At 52.4% G+C, this 16,775-nt stretch overlaps 7 protein-coding genes across 7 annotated transcripts; 3 read left to right on the top strand and 4 right to left on the bottom strand.

Annotated features, from left to right (window-relative positions):
- The first annotated feature begins 273 nt into the window (after positions 1 to 273).
- MPG1 (mannose-1-phosphate guanyltransferase) lies at positions 274 to 2,682 on the top strand. Its single transcript, XM_018275079.2, has 4 exons — positions 274 to 699; positions 765 to 808; positions 873 to 1,019; positions 1,103 to 2,682. Exons 1-4 carry the CDS (start codon positions 693 to 695, stop codon positions 1,997 to 1,999), a joined length of 1,095 nt encoding a protein of 364 aa, XP_018130198.1. The 5' UTR covers positions 274 to 692; the 3' UTR covers positions 2,000 to 2,682.
- Positions 2,683 to 3,040: 358 nt separating this feature from the next.
- KGD1 (2-oxoglutarate dehydrogenase E1 component) lies at positions 3,041 to 6,787 on the bottom strand. Its single transcript, XM_018275078.2, has 2 exons — positions 3,928 to 6,787; positions 3,041 to 3,873 (listed from the first exon to the last, which is right to left on the bottom strand). The coding sequence occupies exons 1-2, from the start codon at positions 6,539 to 6,541 to the stop codon at positions 3,335 to 3,337; spliced, it is 3,153 nt and encodes a 1,050-aa protein (XP_018130199.1). The 5' UTR covers positions 6,542 to 6,787; the 3' UTR covers positions 3,041 to 3,334.
- Positions 6,788 to 7,236: 449 nt separating this feature from the next.
- Positions 7,237 to 9,191, top strand: TFB1 (RNA polymerase II transcription factor B subunit 1; the record flags this gene model as incomplete). Its single annotated transcript, XM_018275077.1, has 2 exons — positions 7,237 to 7,375; positions 7,423 to 9,191. The coding sequence occupies 2 exons, from the start codon at positions 7,237 to 7,239 to the stop codon at positions 9,189 to 9,191; spliced, it is 1,908 nt and encodes a 635-aa protein (XP_018130200.1).
- A 288-nt stretch (positions 9,192 to 9,479) lies between these two features.
- Positions 9,480 to 11,243, top strand: VE01_05613 (uncharacterized protein; the record flags this gene model as incomplete). Its single annotated transcript, XM_018275076.1, has 1 exon — positions 9,480 to 11,243. The coding sequence occupies one exon, from the start codon at positions 9,480 to 9,482 to the stop codon at positions 11,241 to 11,243; it is 1,764 nt and encodes a 587-aa protein (XP_018130193.1).
- A 94-nt stretch (positions 11,244 to 11,337) lies between these two features.
- On the bottom strand, positions 11,338 to 13,327 carry VE01_05612 (uncharacterized protein). Its single transcript, XM_018275075.2, has 3 exons — positions 12,745 to 13,327; positions 11,866 to 12,692; positions 11,338 to 11,810 (listed from the first exon to the last, which is right to left on the bottom strand). The coding sequence occupies exons 1-3, from the start codon at positions 13,184 to 13,186 to the stop codon at positions 11,448 to 11,450; spliced, it is 1,632 nt and encodes a 543-aa protein (XP_018130194.1). The 5' UTR covers positions 13,187 to 13,327; the 3' UTR covers positions 11,338 to 11,447.
- A 251-nt stretch (positions 13,328 to 13,578) lies between these two features.
- Positions 13,579 to 14,031, bottom strand: VE01_05611 (uncharacterized protein; the record flags this gene model as incomplete). The annotated part of the gene is made up of 1 exon (XM_018275074.1): positions 13,579 to 14,031. The coding sequence occupies one exon, from the start codon at positions 14,029 to 14,031 to the stop codon at positions 13,579 to 13,581; it is 453 nt and encodes a 150-aa protein (XP_018130195.1).
- Positions 14,032 to 14,217: 186 nt separating this feature from the next.
- VE01_05610 (uncharacterized protein) lies at positions 14,218 to 15,894 on the bottom strand. Its single transcript, XM_018275073.2, has 3 exons — positions 15,779 to 15,894; positions 15,672 to 15,703; positions 14,218 to 15,560 (listed from the first exon to the last, which is right to left on the bottom strand). Exons 1-3 carry the CDS (start codon positions 15,890 to 15,892, stop codon positions 14,423 to 14,425), a joined length of 1,284 nt encoding a protein of 427 aa, XP_018130196.2. The 5' UTR covers positions 15,893 to 15,894; the 3' UTR covers positions 14,218 to 14,422.
- Positions 15,895 to 16,775: the final 881 nt, after the last annotated feature.

The following is a 16,775-nucleotide window of genomic DNA, read 5'->3' as shown; positions in this document are numbered from 1 at the left end:
GATTTATTCTCTATTATTTGTTATTTTTATTACTATTGCTATTGCTATTACTGCTATTGCTATTACTACCATTACTATTATTTTATTATTCTGCTTGCACACATACTGCTACTAATTCTGGTAATTCATTGTAACCCCAGCTAATTTACTGAGTAAATTACACTGTTAAATACGCTGTAAATTCCAATTTAGTACCCCGTAAAATAAGGTCTCGCCGCGCCACTATCTTCCTTCCACTTCCCTTTCCCACCCCCCCCAAGCCCCCTACAACCCCCCCCCCCTTCCCTTCTCGACCCAGCTGTACCAGCTACCCAGCCTTTCTTAGCGTACCCCCTTTCAAGGAAATTTGGACCTCAAAATATAGTGATCACCCGCAAGGTGGCCTCACATCTGATCGTCCCTCTAAACTACTCGTACCAGTCCAAACTCTACGGGTAACGGGAAAGCTACCTTCTTTTTACTTCTCTGCCCCAAAATACCCAATCTACTCAATCTACTACTCCACTGCAACACCATATCTCCTCGTCGACCTTCCCCTCGCACCTTCCTGAGAATCATTGTCCCTCGCTACCTTTCCATTCAGGCCAACACCACAGCCGCTCGCTCTCCTACTATACACGGTGGGGTAGCTCTCTCGCCCCTGGAACCACCACACATTTCCTCATACCGCTCTTAATTCACAACCATCCACTATGAAGGGTAAGCAGCTAGCAAAATCTCACAGATTCCCTCGTATCAATGGCAATGGCTAACCTGAGGTATAGCTCTCATTCTCGTCGGCGGCTTTGGCACGCGCCTGCGCCCACTCGTACGTTCCCAACCGACGCAATTCGAGCTCTATAAATCGAACCATGACTGATCCCCCATGACAGACCCTCACACTGCCCAAGCCACTGGTGGAATTCGGCAACAAGCGCATGATCCTGCATCAGATTGAGGCTCTGGCAGCCGCAGGCGTCACGGACATTGTCTTGGCCGTCAACTACCGCCCTGAGGTCATGGAGAAGTACCTTGCCGAAGTGCGTCTCTCTCCCGTCCTGAAATACCTCCTCCTCCTCCTCCTGCCCATACGCAGCCAGCTGACTGGCGGTTTCCCCTACAGTACGAAGAGCAATACAACGTCAAGATCACATTCTCGATCGAGACAGAGCCCCTAGGCACTGCCGGCCCGCTCAAGCTCGCCGAGAAGACCCTCGGAAAGAACAACGAGCCCTTCTTCGTCCTCAACTCCGACGTCATCTGCGAGTACCCCTTCGCCGAGCTCGCCGCCTTCCACAAAGCCCACGGCGACGAAGGCACCATCATCGTGACCAAGGTCGAGGAGCCCTCGAAATACGGCGTCGTAGTCCACAAGCCCAACCACTCCTCGCGCATCGACCGCTTCGTCGAGAAGCCCGTCGAGTTCGTCGGGAATAGGATTAACGCCGGTCTCTACATCCTGAACCCCAGCGTCCTCGAGCGCATCGAGCTGCGCCCTACTTCCATCGAGCAGGAGACCTTCCCGTCGATGTGCGCGGATGGGCAGCTTCACTCCTTCGACCTCGAGGGCTTCTGGATGGACGTCGGTCAGCCAAAGGATTTCCTCACCGGAACTTGCCTCTACCTCGCCTCTCTCAGCAAGAAGAACTCGAAGCTCCTCACACCGACAAGCACACCCTACGTCCACGGCGGAAACGTCCTGATCGACCCCTCCGCCAAGATCGGACGCAACTGCCGCATCGGTCCCAACGTCACTATCGGCCCTGACGTCGTTATTGGCGACGGTGTGAGGCTCCAGCGCTGTGTTATCTTGCAGGGCAGCAAGGTCAAGGACCACGCGTGGATCAAGTCTACGATTGTGGGATGGAACTCCAGTGTCGGGAAGTGGGCGCGTCTCGAGAATGTGTCGGTCCTCGGTGACGACGTCACGATCGCGGATGAGATCTACGTTAATGGCGGCTCGGTCCTACCTCACAAGACTATCAAGGCGAACGTCGATACTCCCTCTATCATCATGTAAAGTGGTGCAGCGAGCGAACCTCTACTGATTCTCGGGCGTGCGTGCGTGCCACCGCGGCGGGCTGTTTGTCTGTCAGCTATCTAGCTGCTCGATTCTTGTCGCGCTGCTCTACACACAAGGGGGACACTTTGGTACAAAAAAAAGCAAGAACATATATATAAAAAAAATCACATAATCCCCAAATCCTCCGCTTGCCGACACTCTAATATCTCTCTCCCCTCTACTGTCGCTTGGCAGAACAGTTTGCGGCGGCTATCATATTACCATTCTCATTGCTTCTTTTTTCGGCGGGGGGGTTATTACGGATTCATGCATCGGTAGGCGGGCTGGAGCGCGCAAAATGGTATGACAGGGAGGAGGAGGAGGGTATACTGGGCTGTATGTGTGCTGTGCTGTGCGTTGTTGTTGCGCGTTTGGGCAATCTCTCCTCGACAATAAGGCGGGGTGGGGGTGTGTGTACAATCTGCGATGAATGGTATGGAATGGATTGATGGATTGATGGATGGATGGTATGGATGTTTTTTCTGGTTGTATTATAGTAGGTAGCTTATTTACCTTGGATGAGGTATGCTTTTTCTAGAACGGGCTTTGCTATTTGTTTGTTCTCCTTTTTCGCTCTTGGCATCATGTAGGCTTGTGATATATATGCTGATGGGGGAGGGTTCATACTTCAAATAAACCGGTGAGCTTCGGTATAGAGCACGTGATATTATATGTGAGTTTCATATTTCTTCTACTTCAAGTAAAGAGGAAGGTACGAAGGGCGGCAGTGCGGCTCCTTCCGCCTCGTCCTGAAACCTCATTTCTTATACAAGGAAGGCACGAAGGGCGGGAGGTAAACAAATACTAGTTGCGGCTCCTTCCGCCTTCTCCTGAAACCTCATTTCTTATACGAGGAAGGCACGAGGGTCGAGGTAAACAAATACTAGTTCCAGCTCCTTCCGTGTCTTTCCCCAAAAGCCTTGCTTTCTATCTACATCTACGGCAGGCACGACCGAGGATAAACATAAACAGCATCACATCAATATGAAGAAGGAACGACTACACGTGACTTCTATATTGGCATTTCAATGTTATACAAAAAAGAGAATATAGCTAGAACGAAAAACTACTGTAGGCTTCATTTTTATTTTTGAATGCACAACAAAGACAATAATACAATGAGGCCCGCACTCCGTAGAGCACCCATATATGCCAATGACAAACGAAACCCACCAACCCCCCCCCCAATCCAACCAAAACCCATCTTGTTACATCACATCTCTAGGTTCCATCTAATCTCACCCGTCTCATCTCCTGCAATTAATCATCTACCCACCAGCAACAACAACTAATCTACTCCCCCTTAAGCTTCTCCTGCCTAACCGCAAAAGCCATCTCAAGCAACTCGTTCTCCTCCTTAATATGGCTAGCCTTAAGACCCGTAGCAACCGACGCACTAGGGTTACGTCCAGCATACATGACGTGTTTCCTGTTGTGGTGCTCAGTAACGTTAAGAATTGTCTCAATACGCGGCTGCGTGAAGGTCCACGCGCCAGCATTAAGCGGCTCCTCCTGACACCACACGATGGTCTCAGCGTTGGGGTAGGAGTCGAGGTTCTCCTTGACCTGCTGCCAAGGGAAGGGGTTGAGCTGCTCGATACGCGTGATGGCGGTGTCGGTGATGCCCTTGTCGAGACGGTGCTTGTGCAGCGCCGCGTAGACCTGGCCGGTACAGAGGACAACGCGCTTGATGTCCTCGGGGGCGACGGCGGCGCCGCCGTGCTCTTGCTCGGGGATGATGGGGCGGAACTGAGTGTCGCCGACGAACTCGTCGATGGAGGAGCGGGCGAGGGGGTGGCGGAGGAGGGACTTGGAGAAGAAGATGATGAGAGCTGGGGTGGGTTAGTTGGGTGTGGCTGGCTAAGGTTGTGGGGGGGGTGACTTACGCTTCCTGAATTGTCTGTTCATCTGTCTGCGCAGGATGTGGAACAGGTTAGACGGCGAGGTCATGTAGGCGATCTGCATGTTACAGTCCTGGTGGAGACGCTCCAGCTTGTCGGGGCTTGGGTAGACGCGGGGCTCCTCGTTGGAGAGCTGGAGGTAACGCTCCATGCGGCCGGAAGAGTGCTCGGGTCCTTGTCCGTCGTATCCGTGGGGAAGGGACATGACAAGTCCAGATCTCTGCATCCACTTGACTTCACCGGAGGCGATGAACTGATCGATGATACATTGAGCGTTGTTGGCGAAGTCACCGAATTGGGCCTCCCACATAACGAGGGCGTTTGGTGAAGTGAGAGAGTAACCGTACTCGAAGCCCAAGCAGCCGAACTCGCTCAGCGAGGAGTTGGAGATGACGAACTTGCCTTGGTCCTTGCTGACGTGTTGCAGAGGGGTGAAGGTAGCCTCGTTATCTTGGTCGTGGAAGACGGCGTGACGCTGGGAGAAAGTACCACGCTCAACATCCTGTCCGGAGACACGGACGTGGTGGCCCTCGGTAACGAGAGATCCAAAGGCCAAGGCCTCAGCAGTCGACCAATCAATGTTCTGGCCCTCGTTGACAGTCTTGACTCTGTTGGCGAGAATACGCTTCAGGTTGCGGTGGACGTTAAACTCATCGGGAGCCGTACCAATGGTGGTTCCAATGTGCTCCAGGGTCTCCTTCTTAACACCAGTTGGTGGGTGTGGGAGAACCTCGGTGGCGAGCTCCTTGGGCGACTTGAAGCCGTTCCAGGCGGATGTGGTCCACTCCTTGGAGGTTGGCTGGTAATCCTTGCTCTTGGCAAAGGACTCCTCAAGCATGCCCCAAACCCACTTCTTGTGCTCATCAATATCATCCTTTGTGAACGTACCGTCCTTGAGGAGCTGGTTAACGTAGATGTCGATTTGTGGCTCGTGGTCCTGGATGCGCTTGTACATCAATGGCTGGGTGAATGAAGGCTGGTCAGTCTCGTTGTGACCGTGCTTTCTGTAGCAGACAAGATCGATGACAACGTCAGAGCGGAACTCAGCGCGCCAATCAGCGGCAAGCTGGCAGACGTAGTTGACAGCCTCAACATCATCGGCGTTGACGTGGAATACTGGGGCATCAATAGCCTTGGCGATATCGGTACAGTATGCGGTGGAGCGAGCGAAACGAGGATCAGTGGTGAAACCAATCTGGTTGTTCACAACGAGATGGATGGTACCACCGGTAGAGTAAGCTGGAAGAGAGTGGAATCCGAGACATTCGTACACAACACCCTGGGCAGCGAAGGCAGCGTCACCGTGGAGAAGAACACCCATGGCGGTGGTGTGGTTCTTCTCATCGTTGTTGTAGTGCTGGATGGCGCGGGTCTTTCCGAGGACGACTGGGTCCTCAGCCTCCAAATGAGATGGGTTGGCAACGAGAGAAAGTTGGACACGCTTTCCGGAGGGGGTTGGGCGCTCAAAGTTCATTCCCAAATGGTATTTGACATCTCCGGATCCCTCATCCTCACCAGCGGCGGTTCCACCGAACTCGCTGAAAATAGACTCATTCGGCTTGCGGACAACGTTGGAGAGGACGTTCAGGCGGCCACGATGGGGCATACCAATGACAATGTCCTTGACACCATAGTCGACACTGCGATCGATGAGAGCCTTCATGCCGGGAACGAGGGTCTCACAACCTTCCAGACCGAAACGCTTGTCGTTGGGGTATTTTGTGGCGGAGAAAGCCTCGAAGCTGGACGACCAAATAAGACGGTCCAGGATGCGGCGTTTCTCGTCGACGGAGTATTTGTATGGCTGCGGGATTTCGATACGCTCTCTGAGCCAGTCGCACTGTTCCCTGTCTGGGATGTGAATGTATTCGACACCATACGATCCACAGTAGATGTTCTCGCACGCGGCAATGATCTCGCGCAGAGTCATCTTCTCGCGGCCATCCTTCTTGAACCTAGGCAGAATGCCGGGGCCCAAGGTGTATTCGGAATCAAGATCCTTCTCCGTGAAGTTGTAGTGGTCGAGGTGTAGTTCTTTCGGGTTGCTGTATCCAAACTCCTTTGCCTCGCCGCGGATGCCGAGAGGATCAATACGAGCCTTGTGGTGTCCACGAGCCTGGTATGCGCGAACGAGGAGCTGGACCTTCAAGTGATTCGTGACATCGTTACCTGGTCCGGTTGCCGAACCTGGCATGAACGAAGGGACGCCACCGGCTGGTGTAGGCACCAAGGTAGGCGGAGGAGTGAAAGCTTGCGACATTGGCATATCGCCGCTCTCCATGTTCTTGAAGTATACTTGCCACGAGACGTGGACGCTCGACGGGTCCTCCTTCCACGACATGTACATCTCGTCGATATAGTTTGCCGTGTTTCCGGAGAGGAAGCTGTCGTTTGGTTCCGGCGCGTTGGCGACGGCAGCAGCATATCGTTTTTGGGCGGCAACCGCCAACGGACGACGTTTTGAAGCGATTGACGACTTCAGAGGACTGGGTGATGAGAAAAGGGTGGCTCTAGAGCTCGAGGTGGCTGACAATGAGCGTGCCTGGCAGCCAGCTCTCAAGAGCTGGCTGCTCGACTTTCTAAGTGAAGTTCTAAGCATTGTGTCAAATCAACGCAGGAATGGCAATTGGAAAAGTTGGAAAACGAAGGTTCGGTCATTCAGCTCCAGATTGTGGAGGAATAATTGAGGGATGAGGGATAAAATAATAGGGACTCTGGATCTTCTTGTCGGGTGAGTGACAGCATAACCTTTCCCGGGCAAGGGGACATCACGGGACTCGGCTGTAACCTCGCCTTCTCTTCGCGTTCTAGCCAACGGCAGTCCGGGGATGCCGGTTTCGATGTGTCAGCAGTTATTTTGTTCATGCTACGCGAATTCTATTGGCTAATTTGTTTGTTTTACTCCAATTTACTCCAAGTACATAGCCTTGGCAATCGGGTGCGACGGCCGATCGGATATACGTTTTACCGACCTGTACCTTGAAGATTATATGGATTATATGGTCAGTGATCTTTCAAGAGGTTTCAAAGCTCAAACACAGATGCTTCATATTTACGGCTAGTACTGGGGCCGACAAAGAGAATCTGCGCTGGGGCAGAAAAGGAGGCATTGTCGATCCTATTAAGTGCACCCTGCAGAACAGATCACTGGACAACAGCAAAGAAAAGAGTCTGCCCAGGTGACTTAACGTGAGCCTTGCTTCATGTAGGCAGATAATGGTAGCCTAACATCTGCTACACAAGTCACACCCAATCGTACGTGTGGAAGGATAAACCTAGACTTCTCTCGGCATCATGGCAAGCCCCAGAGGTTCTGCCGCTTATAAAAAGAAAGATGGCACAGTGACACTATCACCAGACCAGACGTCCATGGTATGGACGCCGACGGCGGCAGGTCTAGCTGGAATCACCATTAATATTGCTGATATTACAAGTATGTCCAGAGCGATCTCAGGGCCAGCATGAGCTAATTTGGCATAGATCTCCAGCAGACGCCAGAAACTGCGGAGAAGGTAATGCTCAAGATATTCGTCAAACCTCCTGACGCTCCAGAGCCAGTCACACATCTCTTCCATTTTAACGCGCCATCAGAACCTCGGAGTGAAGCAAACGCCATAAAAGATGTCTTGACCAGCCTAATTGCGTCTCTAAAAGCGGGAGAGCCAAGCATTGTAAAGGCCAATGGCGCCACCGGCACGCCTGGCGCAATGGCTATCGCCAGTGCCGTTGCCTCAAAGCCGTCCGGGACTCCTGCATGGTACGACGATAACCAGCTGAAGAATGATTTCGAATTACAACAAGCATTGATGAGGAAAGACCCACTGCTACTTCAAACCTATGAGGAAGCAAGGCGCACAAAACCTGACACCACCTCAAATACCCAGTTCAATACTCAGTTCTGGTCAACTCGAATTAATCTTCTTCGGGCATATGCTGTTGAAAACAATCAGCAGCGCGGTGCCTACAACGTCCTCTCGGTCGTAAAGCCCCGGCAAGAGGACGGCGAATTGAAGCTGCGCATCAGCAAAGAACAGGTGCAGCTTATATTTAGCCAGCATCCCCTGGTCAAGAGGGTATATGATGAAAATGTCCCGAAACTTAATGAGAGTGAGTTCTGGTCGAGGTTTTTTCTCAGTCGGCTCTTCAAGAAATTGAAGGGTGAACGTATTGTGGAGGCTGATTCGGTCGATTCTACCTTTGACCGATATCTTGATGCTCCCAACTCCGACATCCTTGGCCAGAGATTGGCAGCAGCTCATATCCCGCATGTCATTGACATAGAGGGCAACGAAGAAAACCAGGGTGGCAGCAAAGGGGGTAATCGACAAGATTTTACCATGAGGCCTTCGTCATCAGCAAAAGCACCAATTATCCGCACATTGAACAGTTTGAGCGAAAAGATAATGGAAAATGTCGCGCAGTCAGATGTTGATCCATCGGCTCCAATCGGCCTAGATGAGAAAACGTTCAACGAATTGGCCTTGCGAGATCTTCAAGGCGGGGCAGAAGAGAACCGGATAATGCTAAACATCAAAGAGCAGAGCCAGTTCTTCTCCAATGATAAATCTCAAATATCCGTTGAAGCAGCGGTATATGCTAAACAGGATCCAAATGAGTTACTAATGGAATTAAATACGGACCTCGACCCAGAGCTCATGGACACCGACGCTGCTGGCGGACTTGATCTTCGCACTGCGATCGGAGTGAATGAGGAGAGTGATAGCGATGACGATGAAGATAGGCCGCCCCACGTTGGTAGCAGAAGCAGCTTCATCGATGCTCAAAAACAAATATTTGAAGGCATCACTCAGCAGCGAACGCGAATGGACGGCTCAGATCCCCAAGCAAACCTGTCTGGTCTTTCTCAGGCTCTCTTTGATCGCCTTACACTTACGCACGCAACCACCACGGAATTCTTACATCACTTTTGGTCTGTATTCTTATGCGGCGACCCTGATCGTGCTGGAGAACTGGCGAAGTTGGTGGAAACATTGGAGAGAGCCTTGGATCGCATTAATGCGGTAGCTGCGGATGCAGAAAAGGAAAGGAACGATCTGATTAAAAGCCAGAAGCAACAAATTAGAGAACTATGGGAAAAGACTGGCAAAAAAATGCAATATAAACCAGAGTTGGTTGGTGGGGGCGAGAAGGTGGTACGGGAGATGCTGGAGCCTACGATTTTCGCTTTGGATAAAGCGTCGAAGGAATATAGGAAAGCGCTGGCAGCAGAGGGTGTTGATACATCGTGAAAATAATTTAGGAATGAGCTAGACTGGTTCTGTTATTGGAAGATGACAGGATGGGAAGGTGCGCCCAGAGTGATAATCATCGCTCTTGCCTCTGATGCAGAAGTGGTGTACTAGATGTGATTCTTCGACAGCTTATGGTACCTTATCGAAACCACTTAACCACAATATTCTTGTTCTTTCGCTTTTTACTTTCCAACGTGCCAGCGAAGGCCTATCACGGAATTGCTGGAGCCTGGTAATGGGAAGTTTCACTCGCTGACCAGATGGTTCATGGTTCCTGATACAATCATGGCCGAAGAGAGCCTCCTCGACTCCGATGCTCCAGCTTACATTCGATCACCTCTCATACCACATACGAATAACAAGCCCGTTGCGATAATCACTGCCAGATCTGCGAAAAAGGTCAGTCGAAAATCGTCTTTTGCCCGACGACTGGACTCGTCGGAATCCATCCCTAGCTCCCACGGCTCCATATTTGCCGCTGAATACGTTTCGCCTCATGCCAGCGAAGACGGCGGATTCAAGATTGAGAAATGGCAGGCTATTGGCAGTTCTGTTCGGCCCTCAACAAGTGAAGAACAGCCATTGCCACTTCTAGGCGTTGATGAGAACTCCGACGTAGGACTACCCGTTGGGAATACCCCGATTCTTTATGGCCATGGGACGGCCCTGACCACCATTATCGAACAAAAGTCGTCGATGGCGACCATACGCACTATCAGCACCCCATCTCCCGTTAGAACCCTCACCCGCCCACGCTCAATGTCGGATCTTTCGTCGTCTTCAGCCTCGGCATCCATACTGAAGCAACCGCCCAAGACCAGTCCTATCAGATGCGAGTTCTCAATCAGCGGCATGATCCATAGACTTGCTTCATTCTCGGACGAGGATGTGGGCACCATAAAACTATCGTGGCCAGAGGGCTACGATCCTCTCGCAAACAAGCCGAAACGGGCGACCAAGTCAAGTGTGGATGGCGGTACCTCTGAAATACAGGAGACTACATTCCGTGAAATTTATGCTCAGCCTCTCAGCCCTATTCAGCCTCCTATTGAGCGCCCAGCAACTCCGCCAGGAATGCCCTCGTGGACCGCACCACAACAACAGCGACGACCACGCGCTGTATCAAGCACCCCAGCTCGAACCAGTAGTTTTCAGCGAGCCACAGCTCGTGTACAACGTTTCTTCGGTTACGAGCCGTTGAGCAGAGCTGGCAATCGAGCATCAGGATCGGCACATGGACACGGGCTCTGTGGGCCATGGGATATGGTCCCATCCCGTAGACGATGTGTCTCTGTCCCGAATACCGTCGTTAGTGGTGCTCCACGGTTCAGGCCTCCAAGAAGTGGCCACGGCGTGACATCGCTGGAACTGCATCCGTTTGCCCAAGCGGATGCCCGTCCCACCACGACCCGCACCCCGGAAGCAACTACCACGGGGAGAAGGATCAGCTCAGCGCCTGTTACTGCTGGTGGTTCAAGGTCTTCAAGACGATCGAGCGAGCCGGTTCCCGCACGCCCTGTGAAACCGAAGGGGAAACGAAAGCCAGGGCAGAGAGTCCGCTTTACATCAAGCACCGCAGCTGTTGCTGCAGTATCGCAGACCCAGTCTGGCGGGCCAAACACACAGCGACAACGAGCTAATTTTTCGAAGCCGTGCCGTCATCGCCGTGTCAAAACGCCCGACCTACCCCCCCAGGAAATTACGCCATCCACGGCTGCGGGTGAAATTTCGATGCCACAAACCCTGCCACAGGCTCTGCCAGCGGGTAGCTTGGAGAATCACCTCGACCACTTGCCTAGTATGCCGTTAGTCCCAGCTACCTCAGGTCATGAGCCTGATGGATCGACCGAGCCTTCATCAGAGCCCTCGATCAAGTCAAAAAGGGGGGAATGCTGGAAATGTCGAGTAAAGACTGTGATAGCCCAGGTGAATGACGTTTTGGAGTCTTGCACCATGTTATGCTGCTGGTGTTGCTGCGGGATCGATGTGATGGGACTAGCTGATGACGCTGCGGCGGATCAACCATTGAGCAATGGGGTGGCGCATTGAGGCAGGATGAAGCTGCCGTATCAGATTGCTTGGAAGATGAGCACTTGGGGATGGGTCAGTGCAAAGTCACTCGTGGAAGTATTGGTTTACTCGTGTTAAAAGTATATCCAATTGTATTCTTTATGCTCGCTAAAACGGTGTCAAATGGTGCTGTGTCTATGTGAATGTACAACCACCAGGTTCAGATGTATACCCGCCTGTCTATCAATCCTTTTTACTCCCCTTCCCCTTTGAGTCATCATCTTCCTCATCCTCATCATCGTCTCTCGCCCTCTCTTTCTTCTTCCTCTCCTTCCTCAACGCCTCATGCACGATCTCGCTCGCCTCGTCCTGCATCTCGTTCCATTCAACATCATACTCCTCGGCCACCTTCTTGACCTCCTTCCGCAGCGAGTTCGCCTCCTCTACCAGCGACTCCCATGTCCCGATATCGAAGCCGCGTGCGGTATACAGTCGGTTCTGCTGGTGCGAAACCGTAGCGTGCAGCGCCGACCGGTACGACACCTCGCGGTTATGCCAGAGGAAGTAGAGGTAACCTATCATGATCGTCGAGAGTCCAGCTAGGTACTGTATATTGTCAGCATTCATTTCCATCCAGTCACACTAAAGTGGATGGACTTACGGTAATCGGCTCCATAGTATCCCACCCATAGTCCGTCTGAAACGTAAAATGGTAAATCGACGCCCACCACGCGACAAGGATACCAAACCCTCCCATCGCCAATCGCTGCGCGCTACGATGTGCTAGGTCATCACACTCCTTCTTGATCTTCGCCATTCCATCCAGCCTCCTCGCCAGCTTCCGCAGCCTCACACGCAGGTAATGCGTCCGGTCCGCGAAACTAGGCACGCCCACGCGGATCTCCCCCTCACGACTCCCCTCAATCTCAACCGCGAACTCCTTCCCACGCGCCGCGTCGCGGATGAAGTCCCCAATCTCAGTGCTAGTCGACCAGCGCACGAACTTGCGCTTCTTCTCCGCTGCACTGGGCTGGTCGTGGCCGAGGCCGGAGTACGTCTCGATGCCGCCCTCGCCGGGACCGCCGCGGAGGGACTTGGCGATGTTCTCGCCTTGGAGGGAGTCTTCGAGGTCGTCTTTGTTGATCTTACCGGTCTTGACGAGCTTGCCGTCTACCATGTGCTCGTCGGTGCCTTCTTCTACTCCTGCTTGTACGTCGTCTACTTTGTGGGTGTCGTGCTTGGTGTCTTCGCTCTCTTCTTCTTGTGCCGAGTCCTCGGCGCGGAACCAAACTTCGGGGATCCTGTCTTGGCCCTCCTTGTTTTTTATCATGGGGAGCTCGGATTGGATTAATCGCCCGAGGTAGGAGAGTGGTTGTTGGGGGTGGACGAGGAGGGCGAGCGGCTCAATGTCTTTCCGGTCGGAGTTCTTGTCGAGCGTGGTGAGGGGAAGGATAAGCTTGAGTCGGGATGGGGTTGTCAGAAGTTTGCCTGGGTATGTCAGTTCAGATCTTATCTTAGACAGGTGAGAAAATGGATATACCTTTGGTCATGGCACCAGCGCTCCGCAGCTTTCTCACTGGTGGGTCTTCCGGTCCTGCCCTATGCCATGGCGTCCTTGCCTGCTTCTCCTTTGCGGTTCCTATCTCATCATCTAGATAGCCAGTACTTGATGATTTGCCCTCCTTTTCTTCTCCCTCCACATCATTATTTGGTGATCTTCCCTCTTCCTGAGCCTCCATGCCCTTCCTGTTGAGCTCCTTCGCCTGCGCCTTGTATTTATCCTCCCTCGACTGCTCCTTCGAGGGCTTCCCGTCGGATGCAAAGCCGCGGCTCGCGCATCCCAATGGCTTCCATCTCTGCGTCCCTATGCTGCGAGTTGCAGGCCGTAGAAACGGCTCTGAGGTCGCGCGCAAGCTGCTGGCGACCTGTCGCTCAATGTTGTGATAGACATGGCCTTTGAGCAGGAAAGGCGAGCACTTCATCGCGTTTGAGGGGTTTCTTTCGCGGGGCGTTCAAGAGTCGAAAAGCATCTCCATATAGGTTCACAACGCTAAATATATATTAATCGAGACTGTCCTGACTGGCCAATTGATGCTGGGCCAGCTTCTTCCCAGATTCCTTCGAGGTGCTCGTGTGACGTCATAGTCTAGGGTCCTTGTCCGCTCTTAGAGCTAAGTCTAAAAGGTACCGGAGACCTCATCCAAATATAGCGCCCATCGCCCAGAACAACGTCGCCCAAACGACAGCAAAGTGATATTTATAAGACGATGGCAATAAAGTAACGCAACATAATAATATCTAGCAGGAAATTTTTCTTTTTGCTCACGAACACGATCCCACCACCACAGGTCTTATCACCACCTGCCTAGAACACTTATTCAAACACTTCTGCATCTCTCGCGGCTACAAAAATCTCACGGTACTCGTCCAATGCTTCAGATATTCCCCTTAGCCGAGTGTCGAGGCTATAGTCAAGGATATTTTTAATTGCCTCCATAGCAGCTCTAACCCCCTCTTTACTGTCTAGCAAATACTTAGCAACTACCTCGACATGGAAACTGTAGGTTAAATCCCCATCTACCCCACCACTTAACCAGTGTACGTTTATCCGCACCTGTTCGTGGTCGATGCTAGCAGAAAAGAATTGTGGGTTGCTCATATCAAGCTTCTGTATGTGGGAGCTGCGCTGCATCAATTCTAGGTAGCCGTATAGAGCAATGGCACCAGCATTCGCGGCTTGGTTTGATGCAATATACTGCGTGCTACCCTTTGCCTGTGACTTGAACTCGATAACGAGGAACGGAAACAGAAGCTTGTCATCTGGCATGGCGTAGCTCTTTCCGAACTTATCGTCGACTAGGGTATCGATTATTCTTCGCTGGTTGCTTGTGAAGGCCGAACTGGAGTAGCCAAAGGCACGGTCGGGTTCAACCAAAGGCCGGTTTCGGTCTATAGTAGCTTATGGGGTTGCATTTCGGTGTTGGAAAGCTTAAAGAGTATGTTCTTTGTTACCATAAAGGTTGATTTTAATCTATGGCAGCCCATAAGCTACAGTTATGTGTTGGAATGCTCAAATAATATCTTTCTTTGTCCAAAACTGTACTCAGTCGTACAGGCGCACCCTCAACTGCCGGAAGCAGGGGGCGTGTACCTCTTACACGCTCATGTCTATCATCACAGCTCCCGAACCTGCTTCCCACAGCAGACATTCCACCCACTTACCTGACCGCCCCCTCCTTCCTCATCGCCTCAATCTCCTCTGCACTCATCCCCAACATCTCCCCCAACACCTCCTCCGTATGCTCCCCCAGCAGCGGCGGCGCCGTCCTAATCCCCGGCTGCGCCTCACTATACTTCACCGGCGTATTCACCATCTCCACCTCCCCACACGCCCCATGCCCAACCTTCACCACCATCCCCCTCGCCCTAACATGCTCATGATCCAACGTATCCCTAACATCATTCACCGCCGCATACGGCATCCCCCTCCCCTCAAACGCCTCCAACCACTCCTGCGTCGTCCTCCCCCTCGTAATCTCCTCAATCATCCCCTCCAGCACCACCCTATTAGCAACTCTCTCCGCATTCGTCCTGAACCTCTCGTCCCCCGCCCACTCCCCCTTCCCAAGCCCTTCACACAGAATCCCAAATAACCTATCATTCCCCCCCCCAACCAAAAACTCCCCATCCTTCGTCGGAAACGCGCGATAGGGGACAATACTCGGATGCGCCGTCCCCCACCTCCCACTATCCCGCTCTCCGCTCACCAAACTCGAACTAGCGAGGTTACTCAAAGTAGCGACCTGGCAATCCGACAGCGCGGCGTCGATGTGCTGGCCGCGTCCTGTGCGCGCGCGCGCTAGGAGGGCGGCCATAATGGCGTTGCTGGTGTATAGACCCGTCGTCAGATCGGTCACCGCGACGCCGACTTTCACCGGCGGGCCGTCGCGCGAGCCGGTAATGTGCATTAACCCCATCTCCGCCTCGACCATGACATCGTATCCCGCGCGCGGCGCATACGGTCCCGTCTGTCCATACCCCGTGATAGAAGCGTAAATAAGCTTCGGATTCAAAGCCGAGAGGGTGGCGTAGTCGAGGTTATATTTCGCCAGCGTGTTGGGGAGGTAGTTTTCGACCAGGATGTCGATTGTAGGGAGGAGTTTATGGAGGGCGGCGACGCCGGAGGGATGCTGGAAGGAGAGGGCGAGGGATTTTTTGTTGCGGTTTACGGAGAGGTAATAGGCGCTTTCGCCGGGGCCGGTGAGGCCGGACTCTTTCGAGTATGGGGCGTAGGGAGGACCCCAGGCGCGTGTGTCGTCGCCGCGGACGGGGTGCTCGACTTTGATTACCTCCGCTCTGGGGGTTTGTCAGTCAATGGCTCTCTGTATGGTCCCAATGTTCCTCTCTGTATGCTAGAAACCCCCAACAGTCGCGTAGAGAAGTATGAGTATGAAATGGTTGACTTACCCCAGGTCTCCCAAAATCTGCGTACAATACGGCTGCGGTTTCAATCAGCATTGGTCCAATTCCACAGCACCACGCTGTCCATTGCGCAGCTCAGAAGGGATACATACCCCAGCCAAAACCCTCGTCATATCAAGCACTCTAACCCCCTTCAACGGTAACTTCCCATCATCCCCCTCCACCGCCTTCGCACTCGCCATCCCTCTCCTCCCTCCCACCATCATCCTCACTCCGCTCCCCCTCACCAGCGGCCTCGCACCCCCTACAGCAGCGCGTCGACAAAGAACTCCCAAATTAGCGAATTGAGACATAACTATAAACAAACAAAATTTTGGTAAAAGAAGAAAGAGAGCGCGGGAGAGACAGAGAAGCCGGATATAACCTCGCCGGGTTCCCCACACTTTCCCCACACGAGGCTGTAGATGCCGAGGTCTGTGCGCCGGGCCGCGAGGCTGTAGCCGGGGAGGCGAGGCTGAGGTCGCCGAATTAGACGACTGGCAAACCAAGTAACCACTCTAAAATCCGGACCTTTTGCTCCAAGGTTGGGCATTGTAACTAGGTCGCAGTAAGGTGGGAGTGCTTCTGAAAAGTTCAAACTGCTCTTGAGTTGGATTTATAGTTATAAATTCACAGGTGTGTCTCTTATCAAACTCATATTATTCCGCCGTCGGTTAGATCTCCAACAGCTCTTGATTTCTCATTTTTTGTCTGTGTTGTCAAAGTCGATGTTATTTCCATCTTTAAATCTGTATCTACTCTTGGTTTTCTCCTTTTGTCTCTGTCAAACTCATGTTTTGTGGGTTGGTGACAGAACCCATGTGTGAACGACGCAATATGGACAGATGACAGCAGTATGGGCAGACGACAACACCATGGGCAAACGACAATAGCATAGGCGAACGACAGCACCATAGGCAAACGACATCAATACGGAGAAACCGCAGCACACCACAGACTAAAAACATCATCAATTCAAACCCAGATTGCCCATCTACAAGCTCCCTAGCCGTATATCCTATGGCTGACTCTAGGCTCCGCTTCCATAGAAGGTTCGGTCGATCGTTAGAGTCAGAGTTAAGGGCGCGTAATTATTTTATGGCCTATTTT

The sequence above is a fragment of the Pseudogymnoascus verrucosus genome, assembly GCF_001662655.1.
Source record: "Pseudogymnoascus verrucosus strain UAMH 10579 unplaced genomic scaffold scaffold_23, whole genome shotgun sequence".
NCBI lineage: Eukaryota > Fungi > Ascomycota > Leotiomycetes > Thelebolales > Thelebolaceae > Pseudogymnoascus > Pseudogymnoascus verrucosus.
This window is presented reverse-complemented; position numbering and strand designations above follow the sequence as displayed.

Coding starts and splice junctions, on each gene's coding strand:
- VE01_05610 (XM_018275073.2), bottom strand. CDS start 15,892: ATGATGGTGGGAGGGAGGAGAGGGATGGCGAGTGCGAAGGCGGTGGAG. Junction 15,704..15,778: donor TGACGAGGGTTTTGGCTGGG/GTATGTATCCCT, acceptor TTGAAACCGCAG/CCGTATTGTACGCAGATTTT. Junction 15,561..15,671: donor CAGATTTTGGGAGACCTGGG/GTAAGTCAACCA, acceptor ACAAACCCCCAG/AGCGGAGGTAATCAAAGTCG.
- KGD1 (XM_018275078.2), bottom strand. CDS start 6,541: ATGCTTAGAACTTCACTTAGAAAGTCGAGCAGCCAGCTCTTGAGAGCT. Junction 3,874..3,927: donor GAACAGACAATTCAGGAAGC/GTAAGTCACCCC, acceptor AACCCACCCCAG/CTCTCATCATCTTCTTCTCC.
- MPG1 (XM_018275079.2), top strand. Junction 809..872: donor GCACGCGCCTGCGCCCACTC/GTACGTTCCCAA, acceptor CCCCCATGACAG/ACCCTCACACTGCCCAAGCC. Junction 1,020..1,102: donor TGGAGAAGTACCTTGCCGAA/GTGCGTCTCTCT, acceptor TTTCCCCTACAG/TACGAAGAGCAATACAACGT.
- VE01_05612 (XM_018275075.2), bottom strand. CDS start 13,186: ATGAAGTGCTCGCCTTTCCTGCTCAAAGGCCATGTCTATCACAACATT. Junction 12,693..12,744: donor CGCTGGTGCCATGACCAAAG/GTATATCCATTT, acceptor TGACATACCCAG/GCAAACTTCTGACAACCCCA. Junction 11,811..11,865: donor ATACTATGGAGCCGATTACC/GTAAGTCCATCC, acceptor GACAATATACAG/TACCTAGCTGGACTCTCGAC.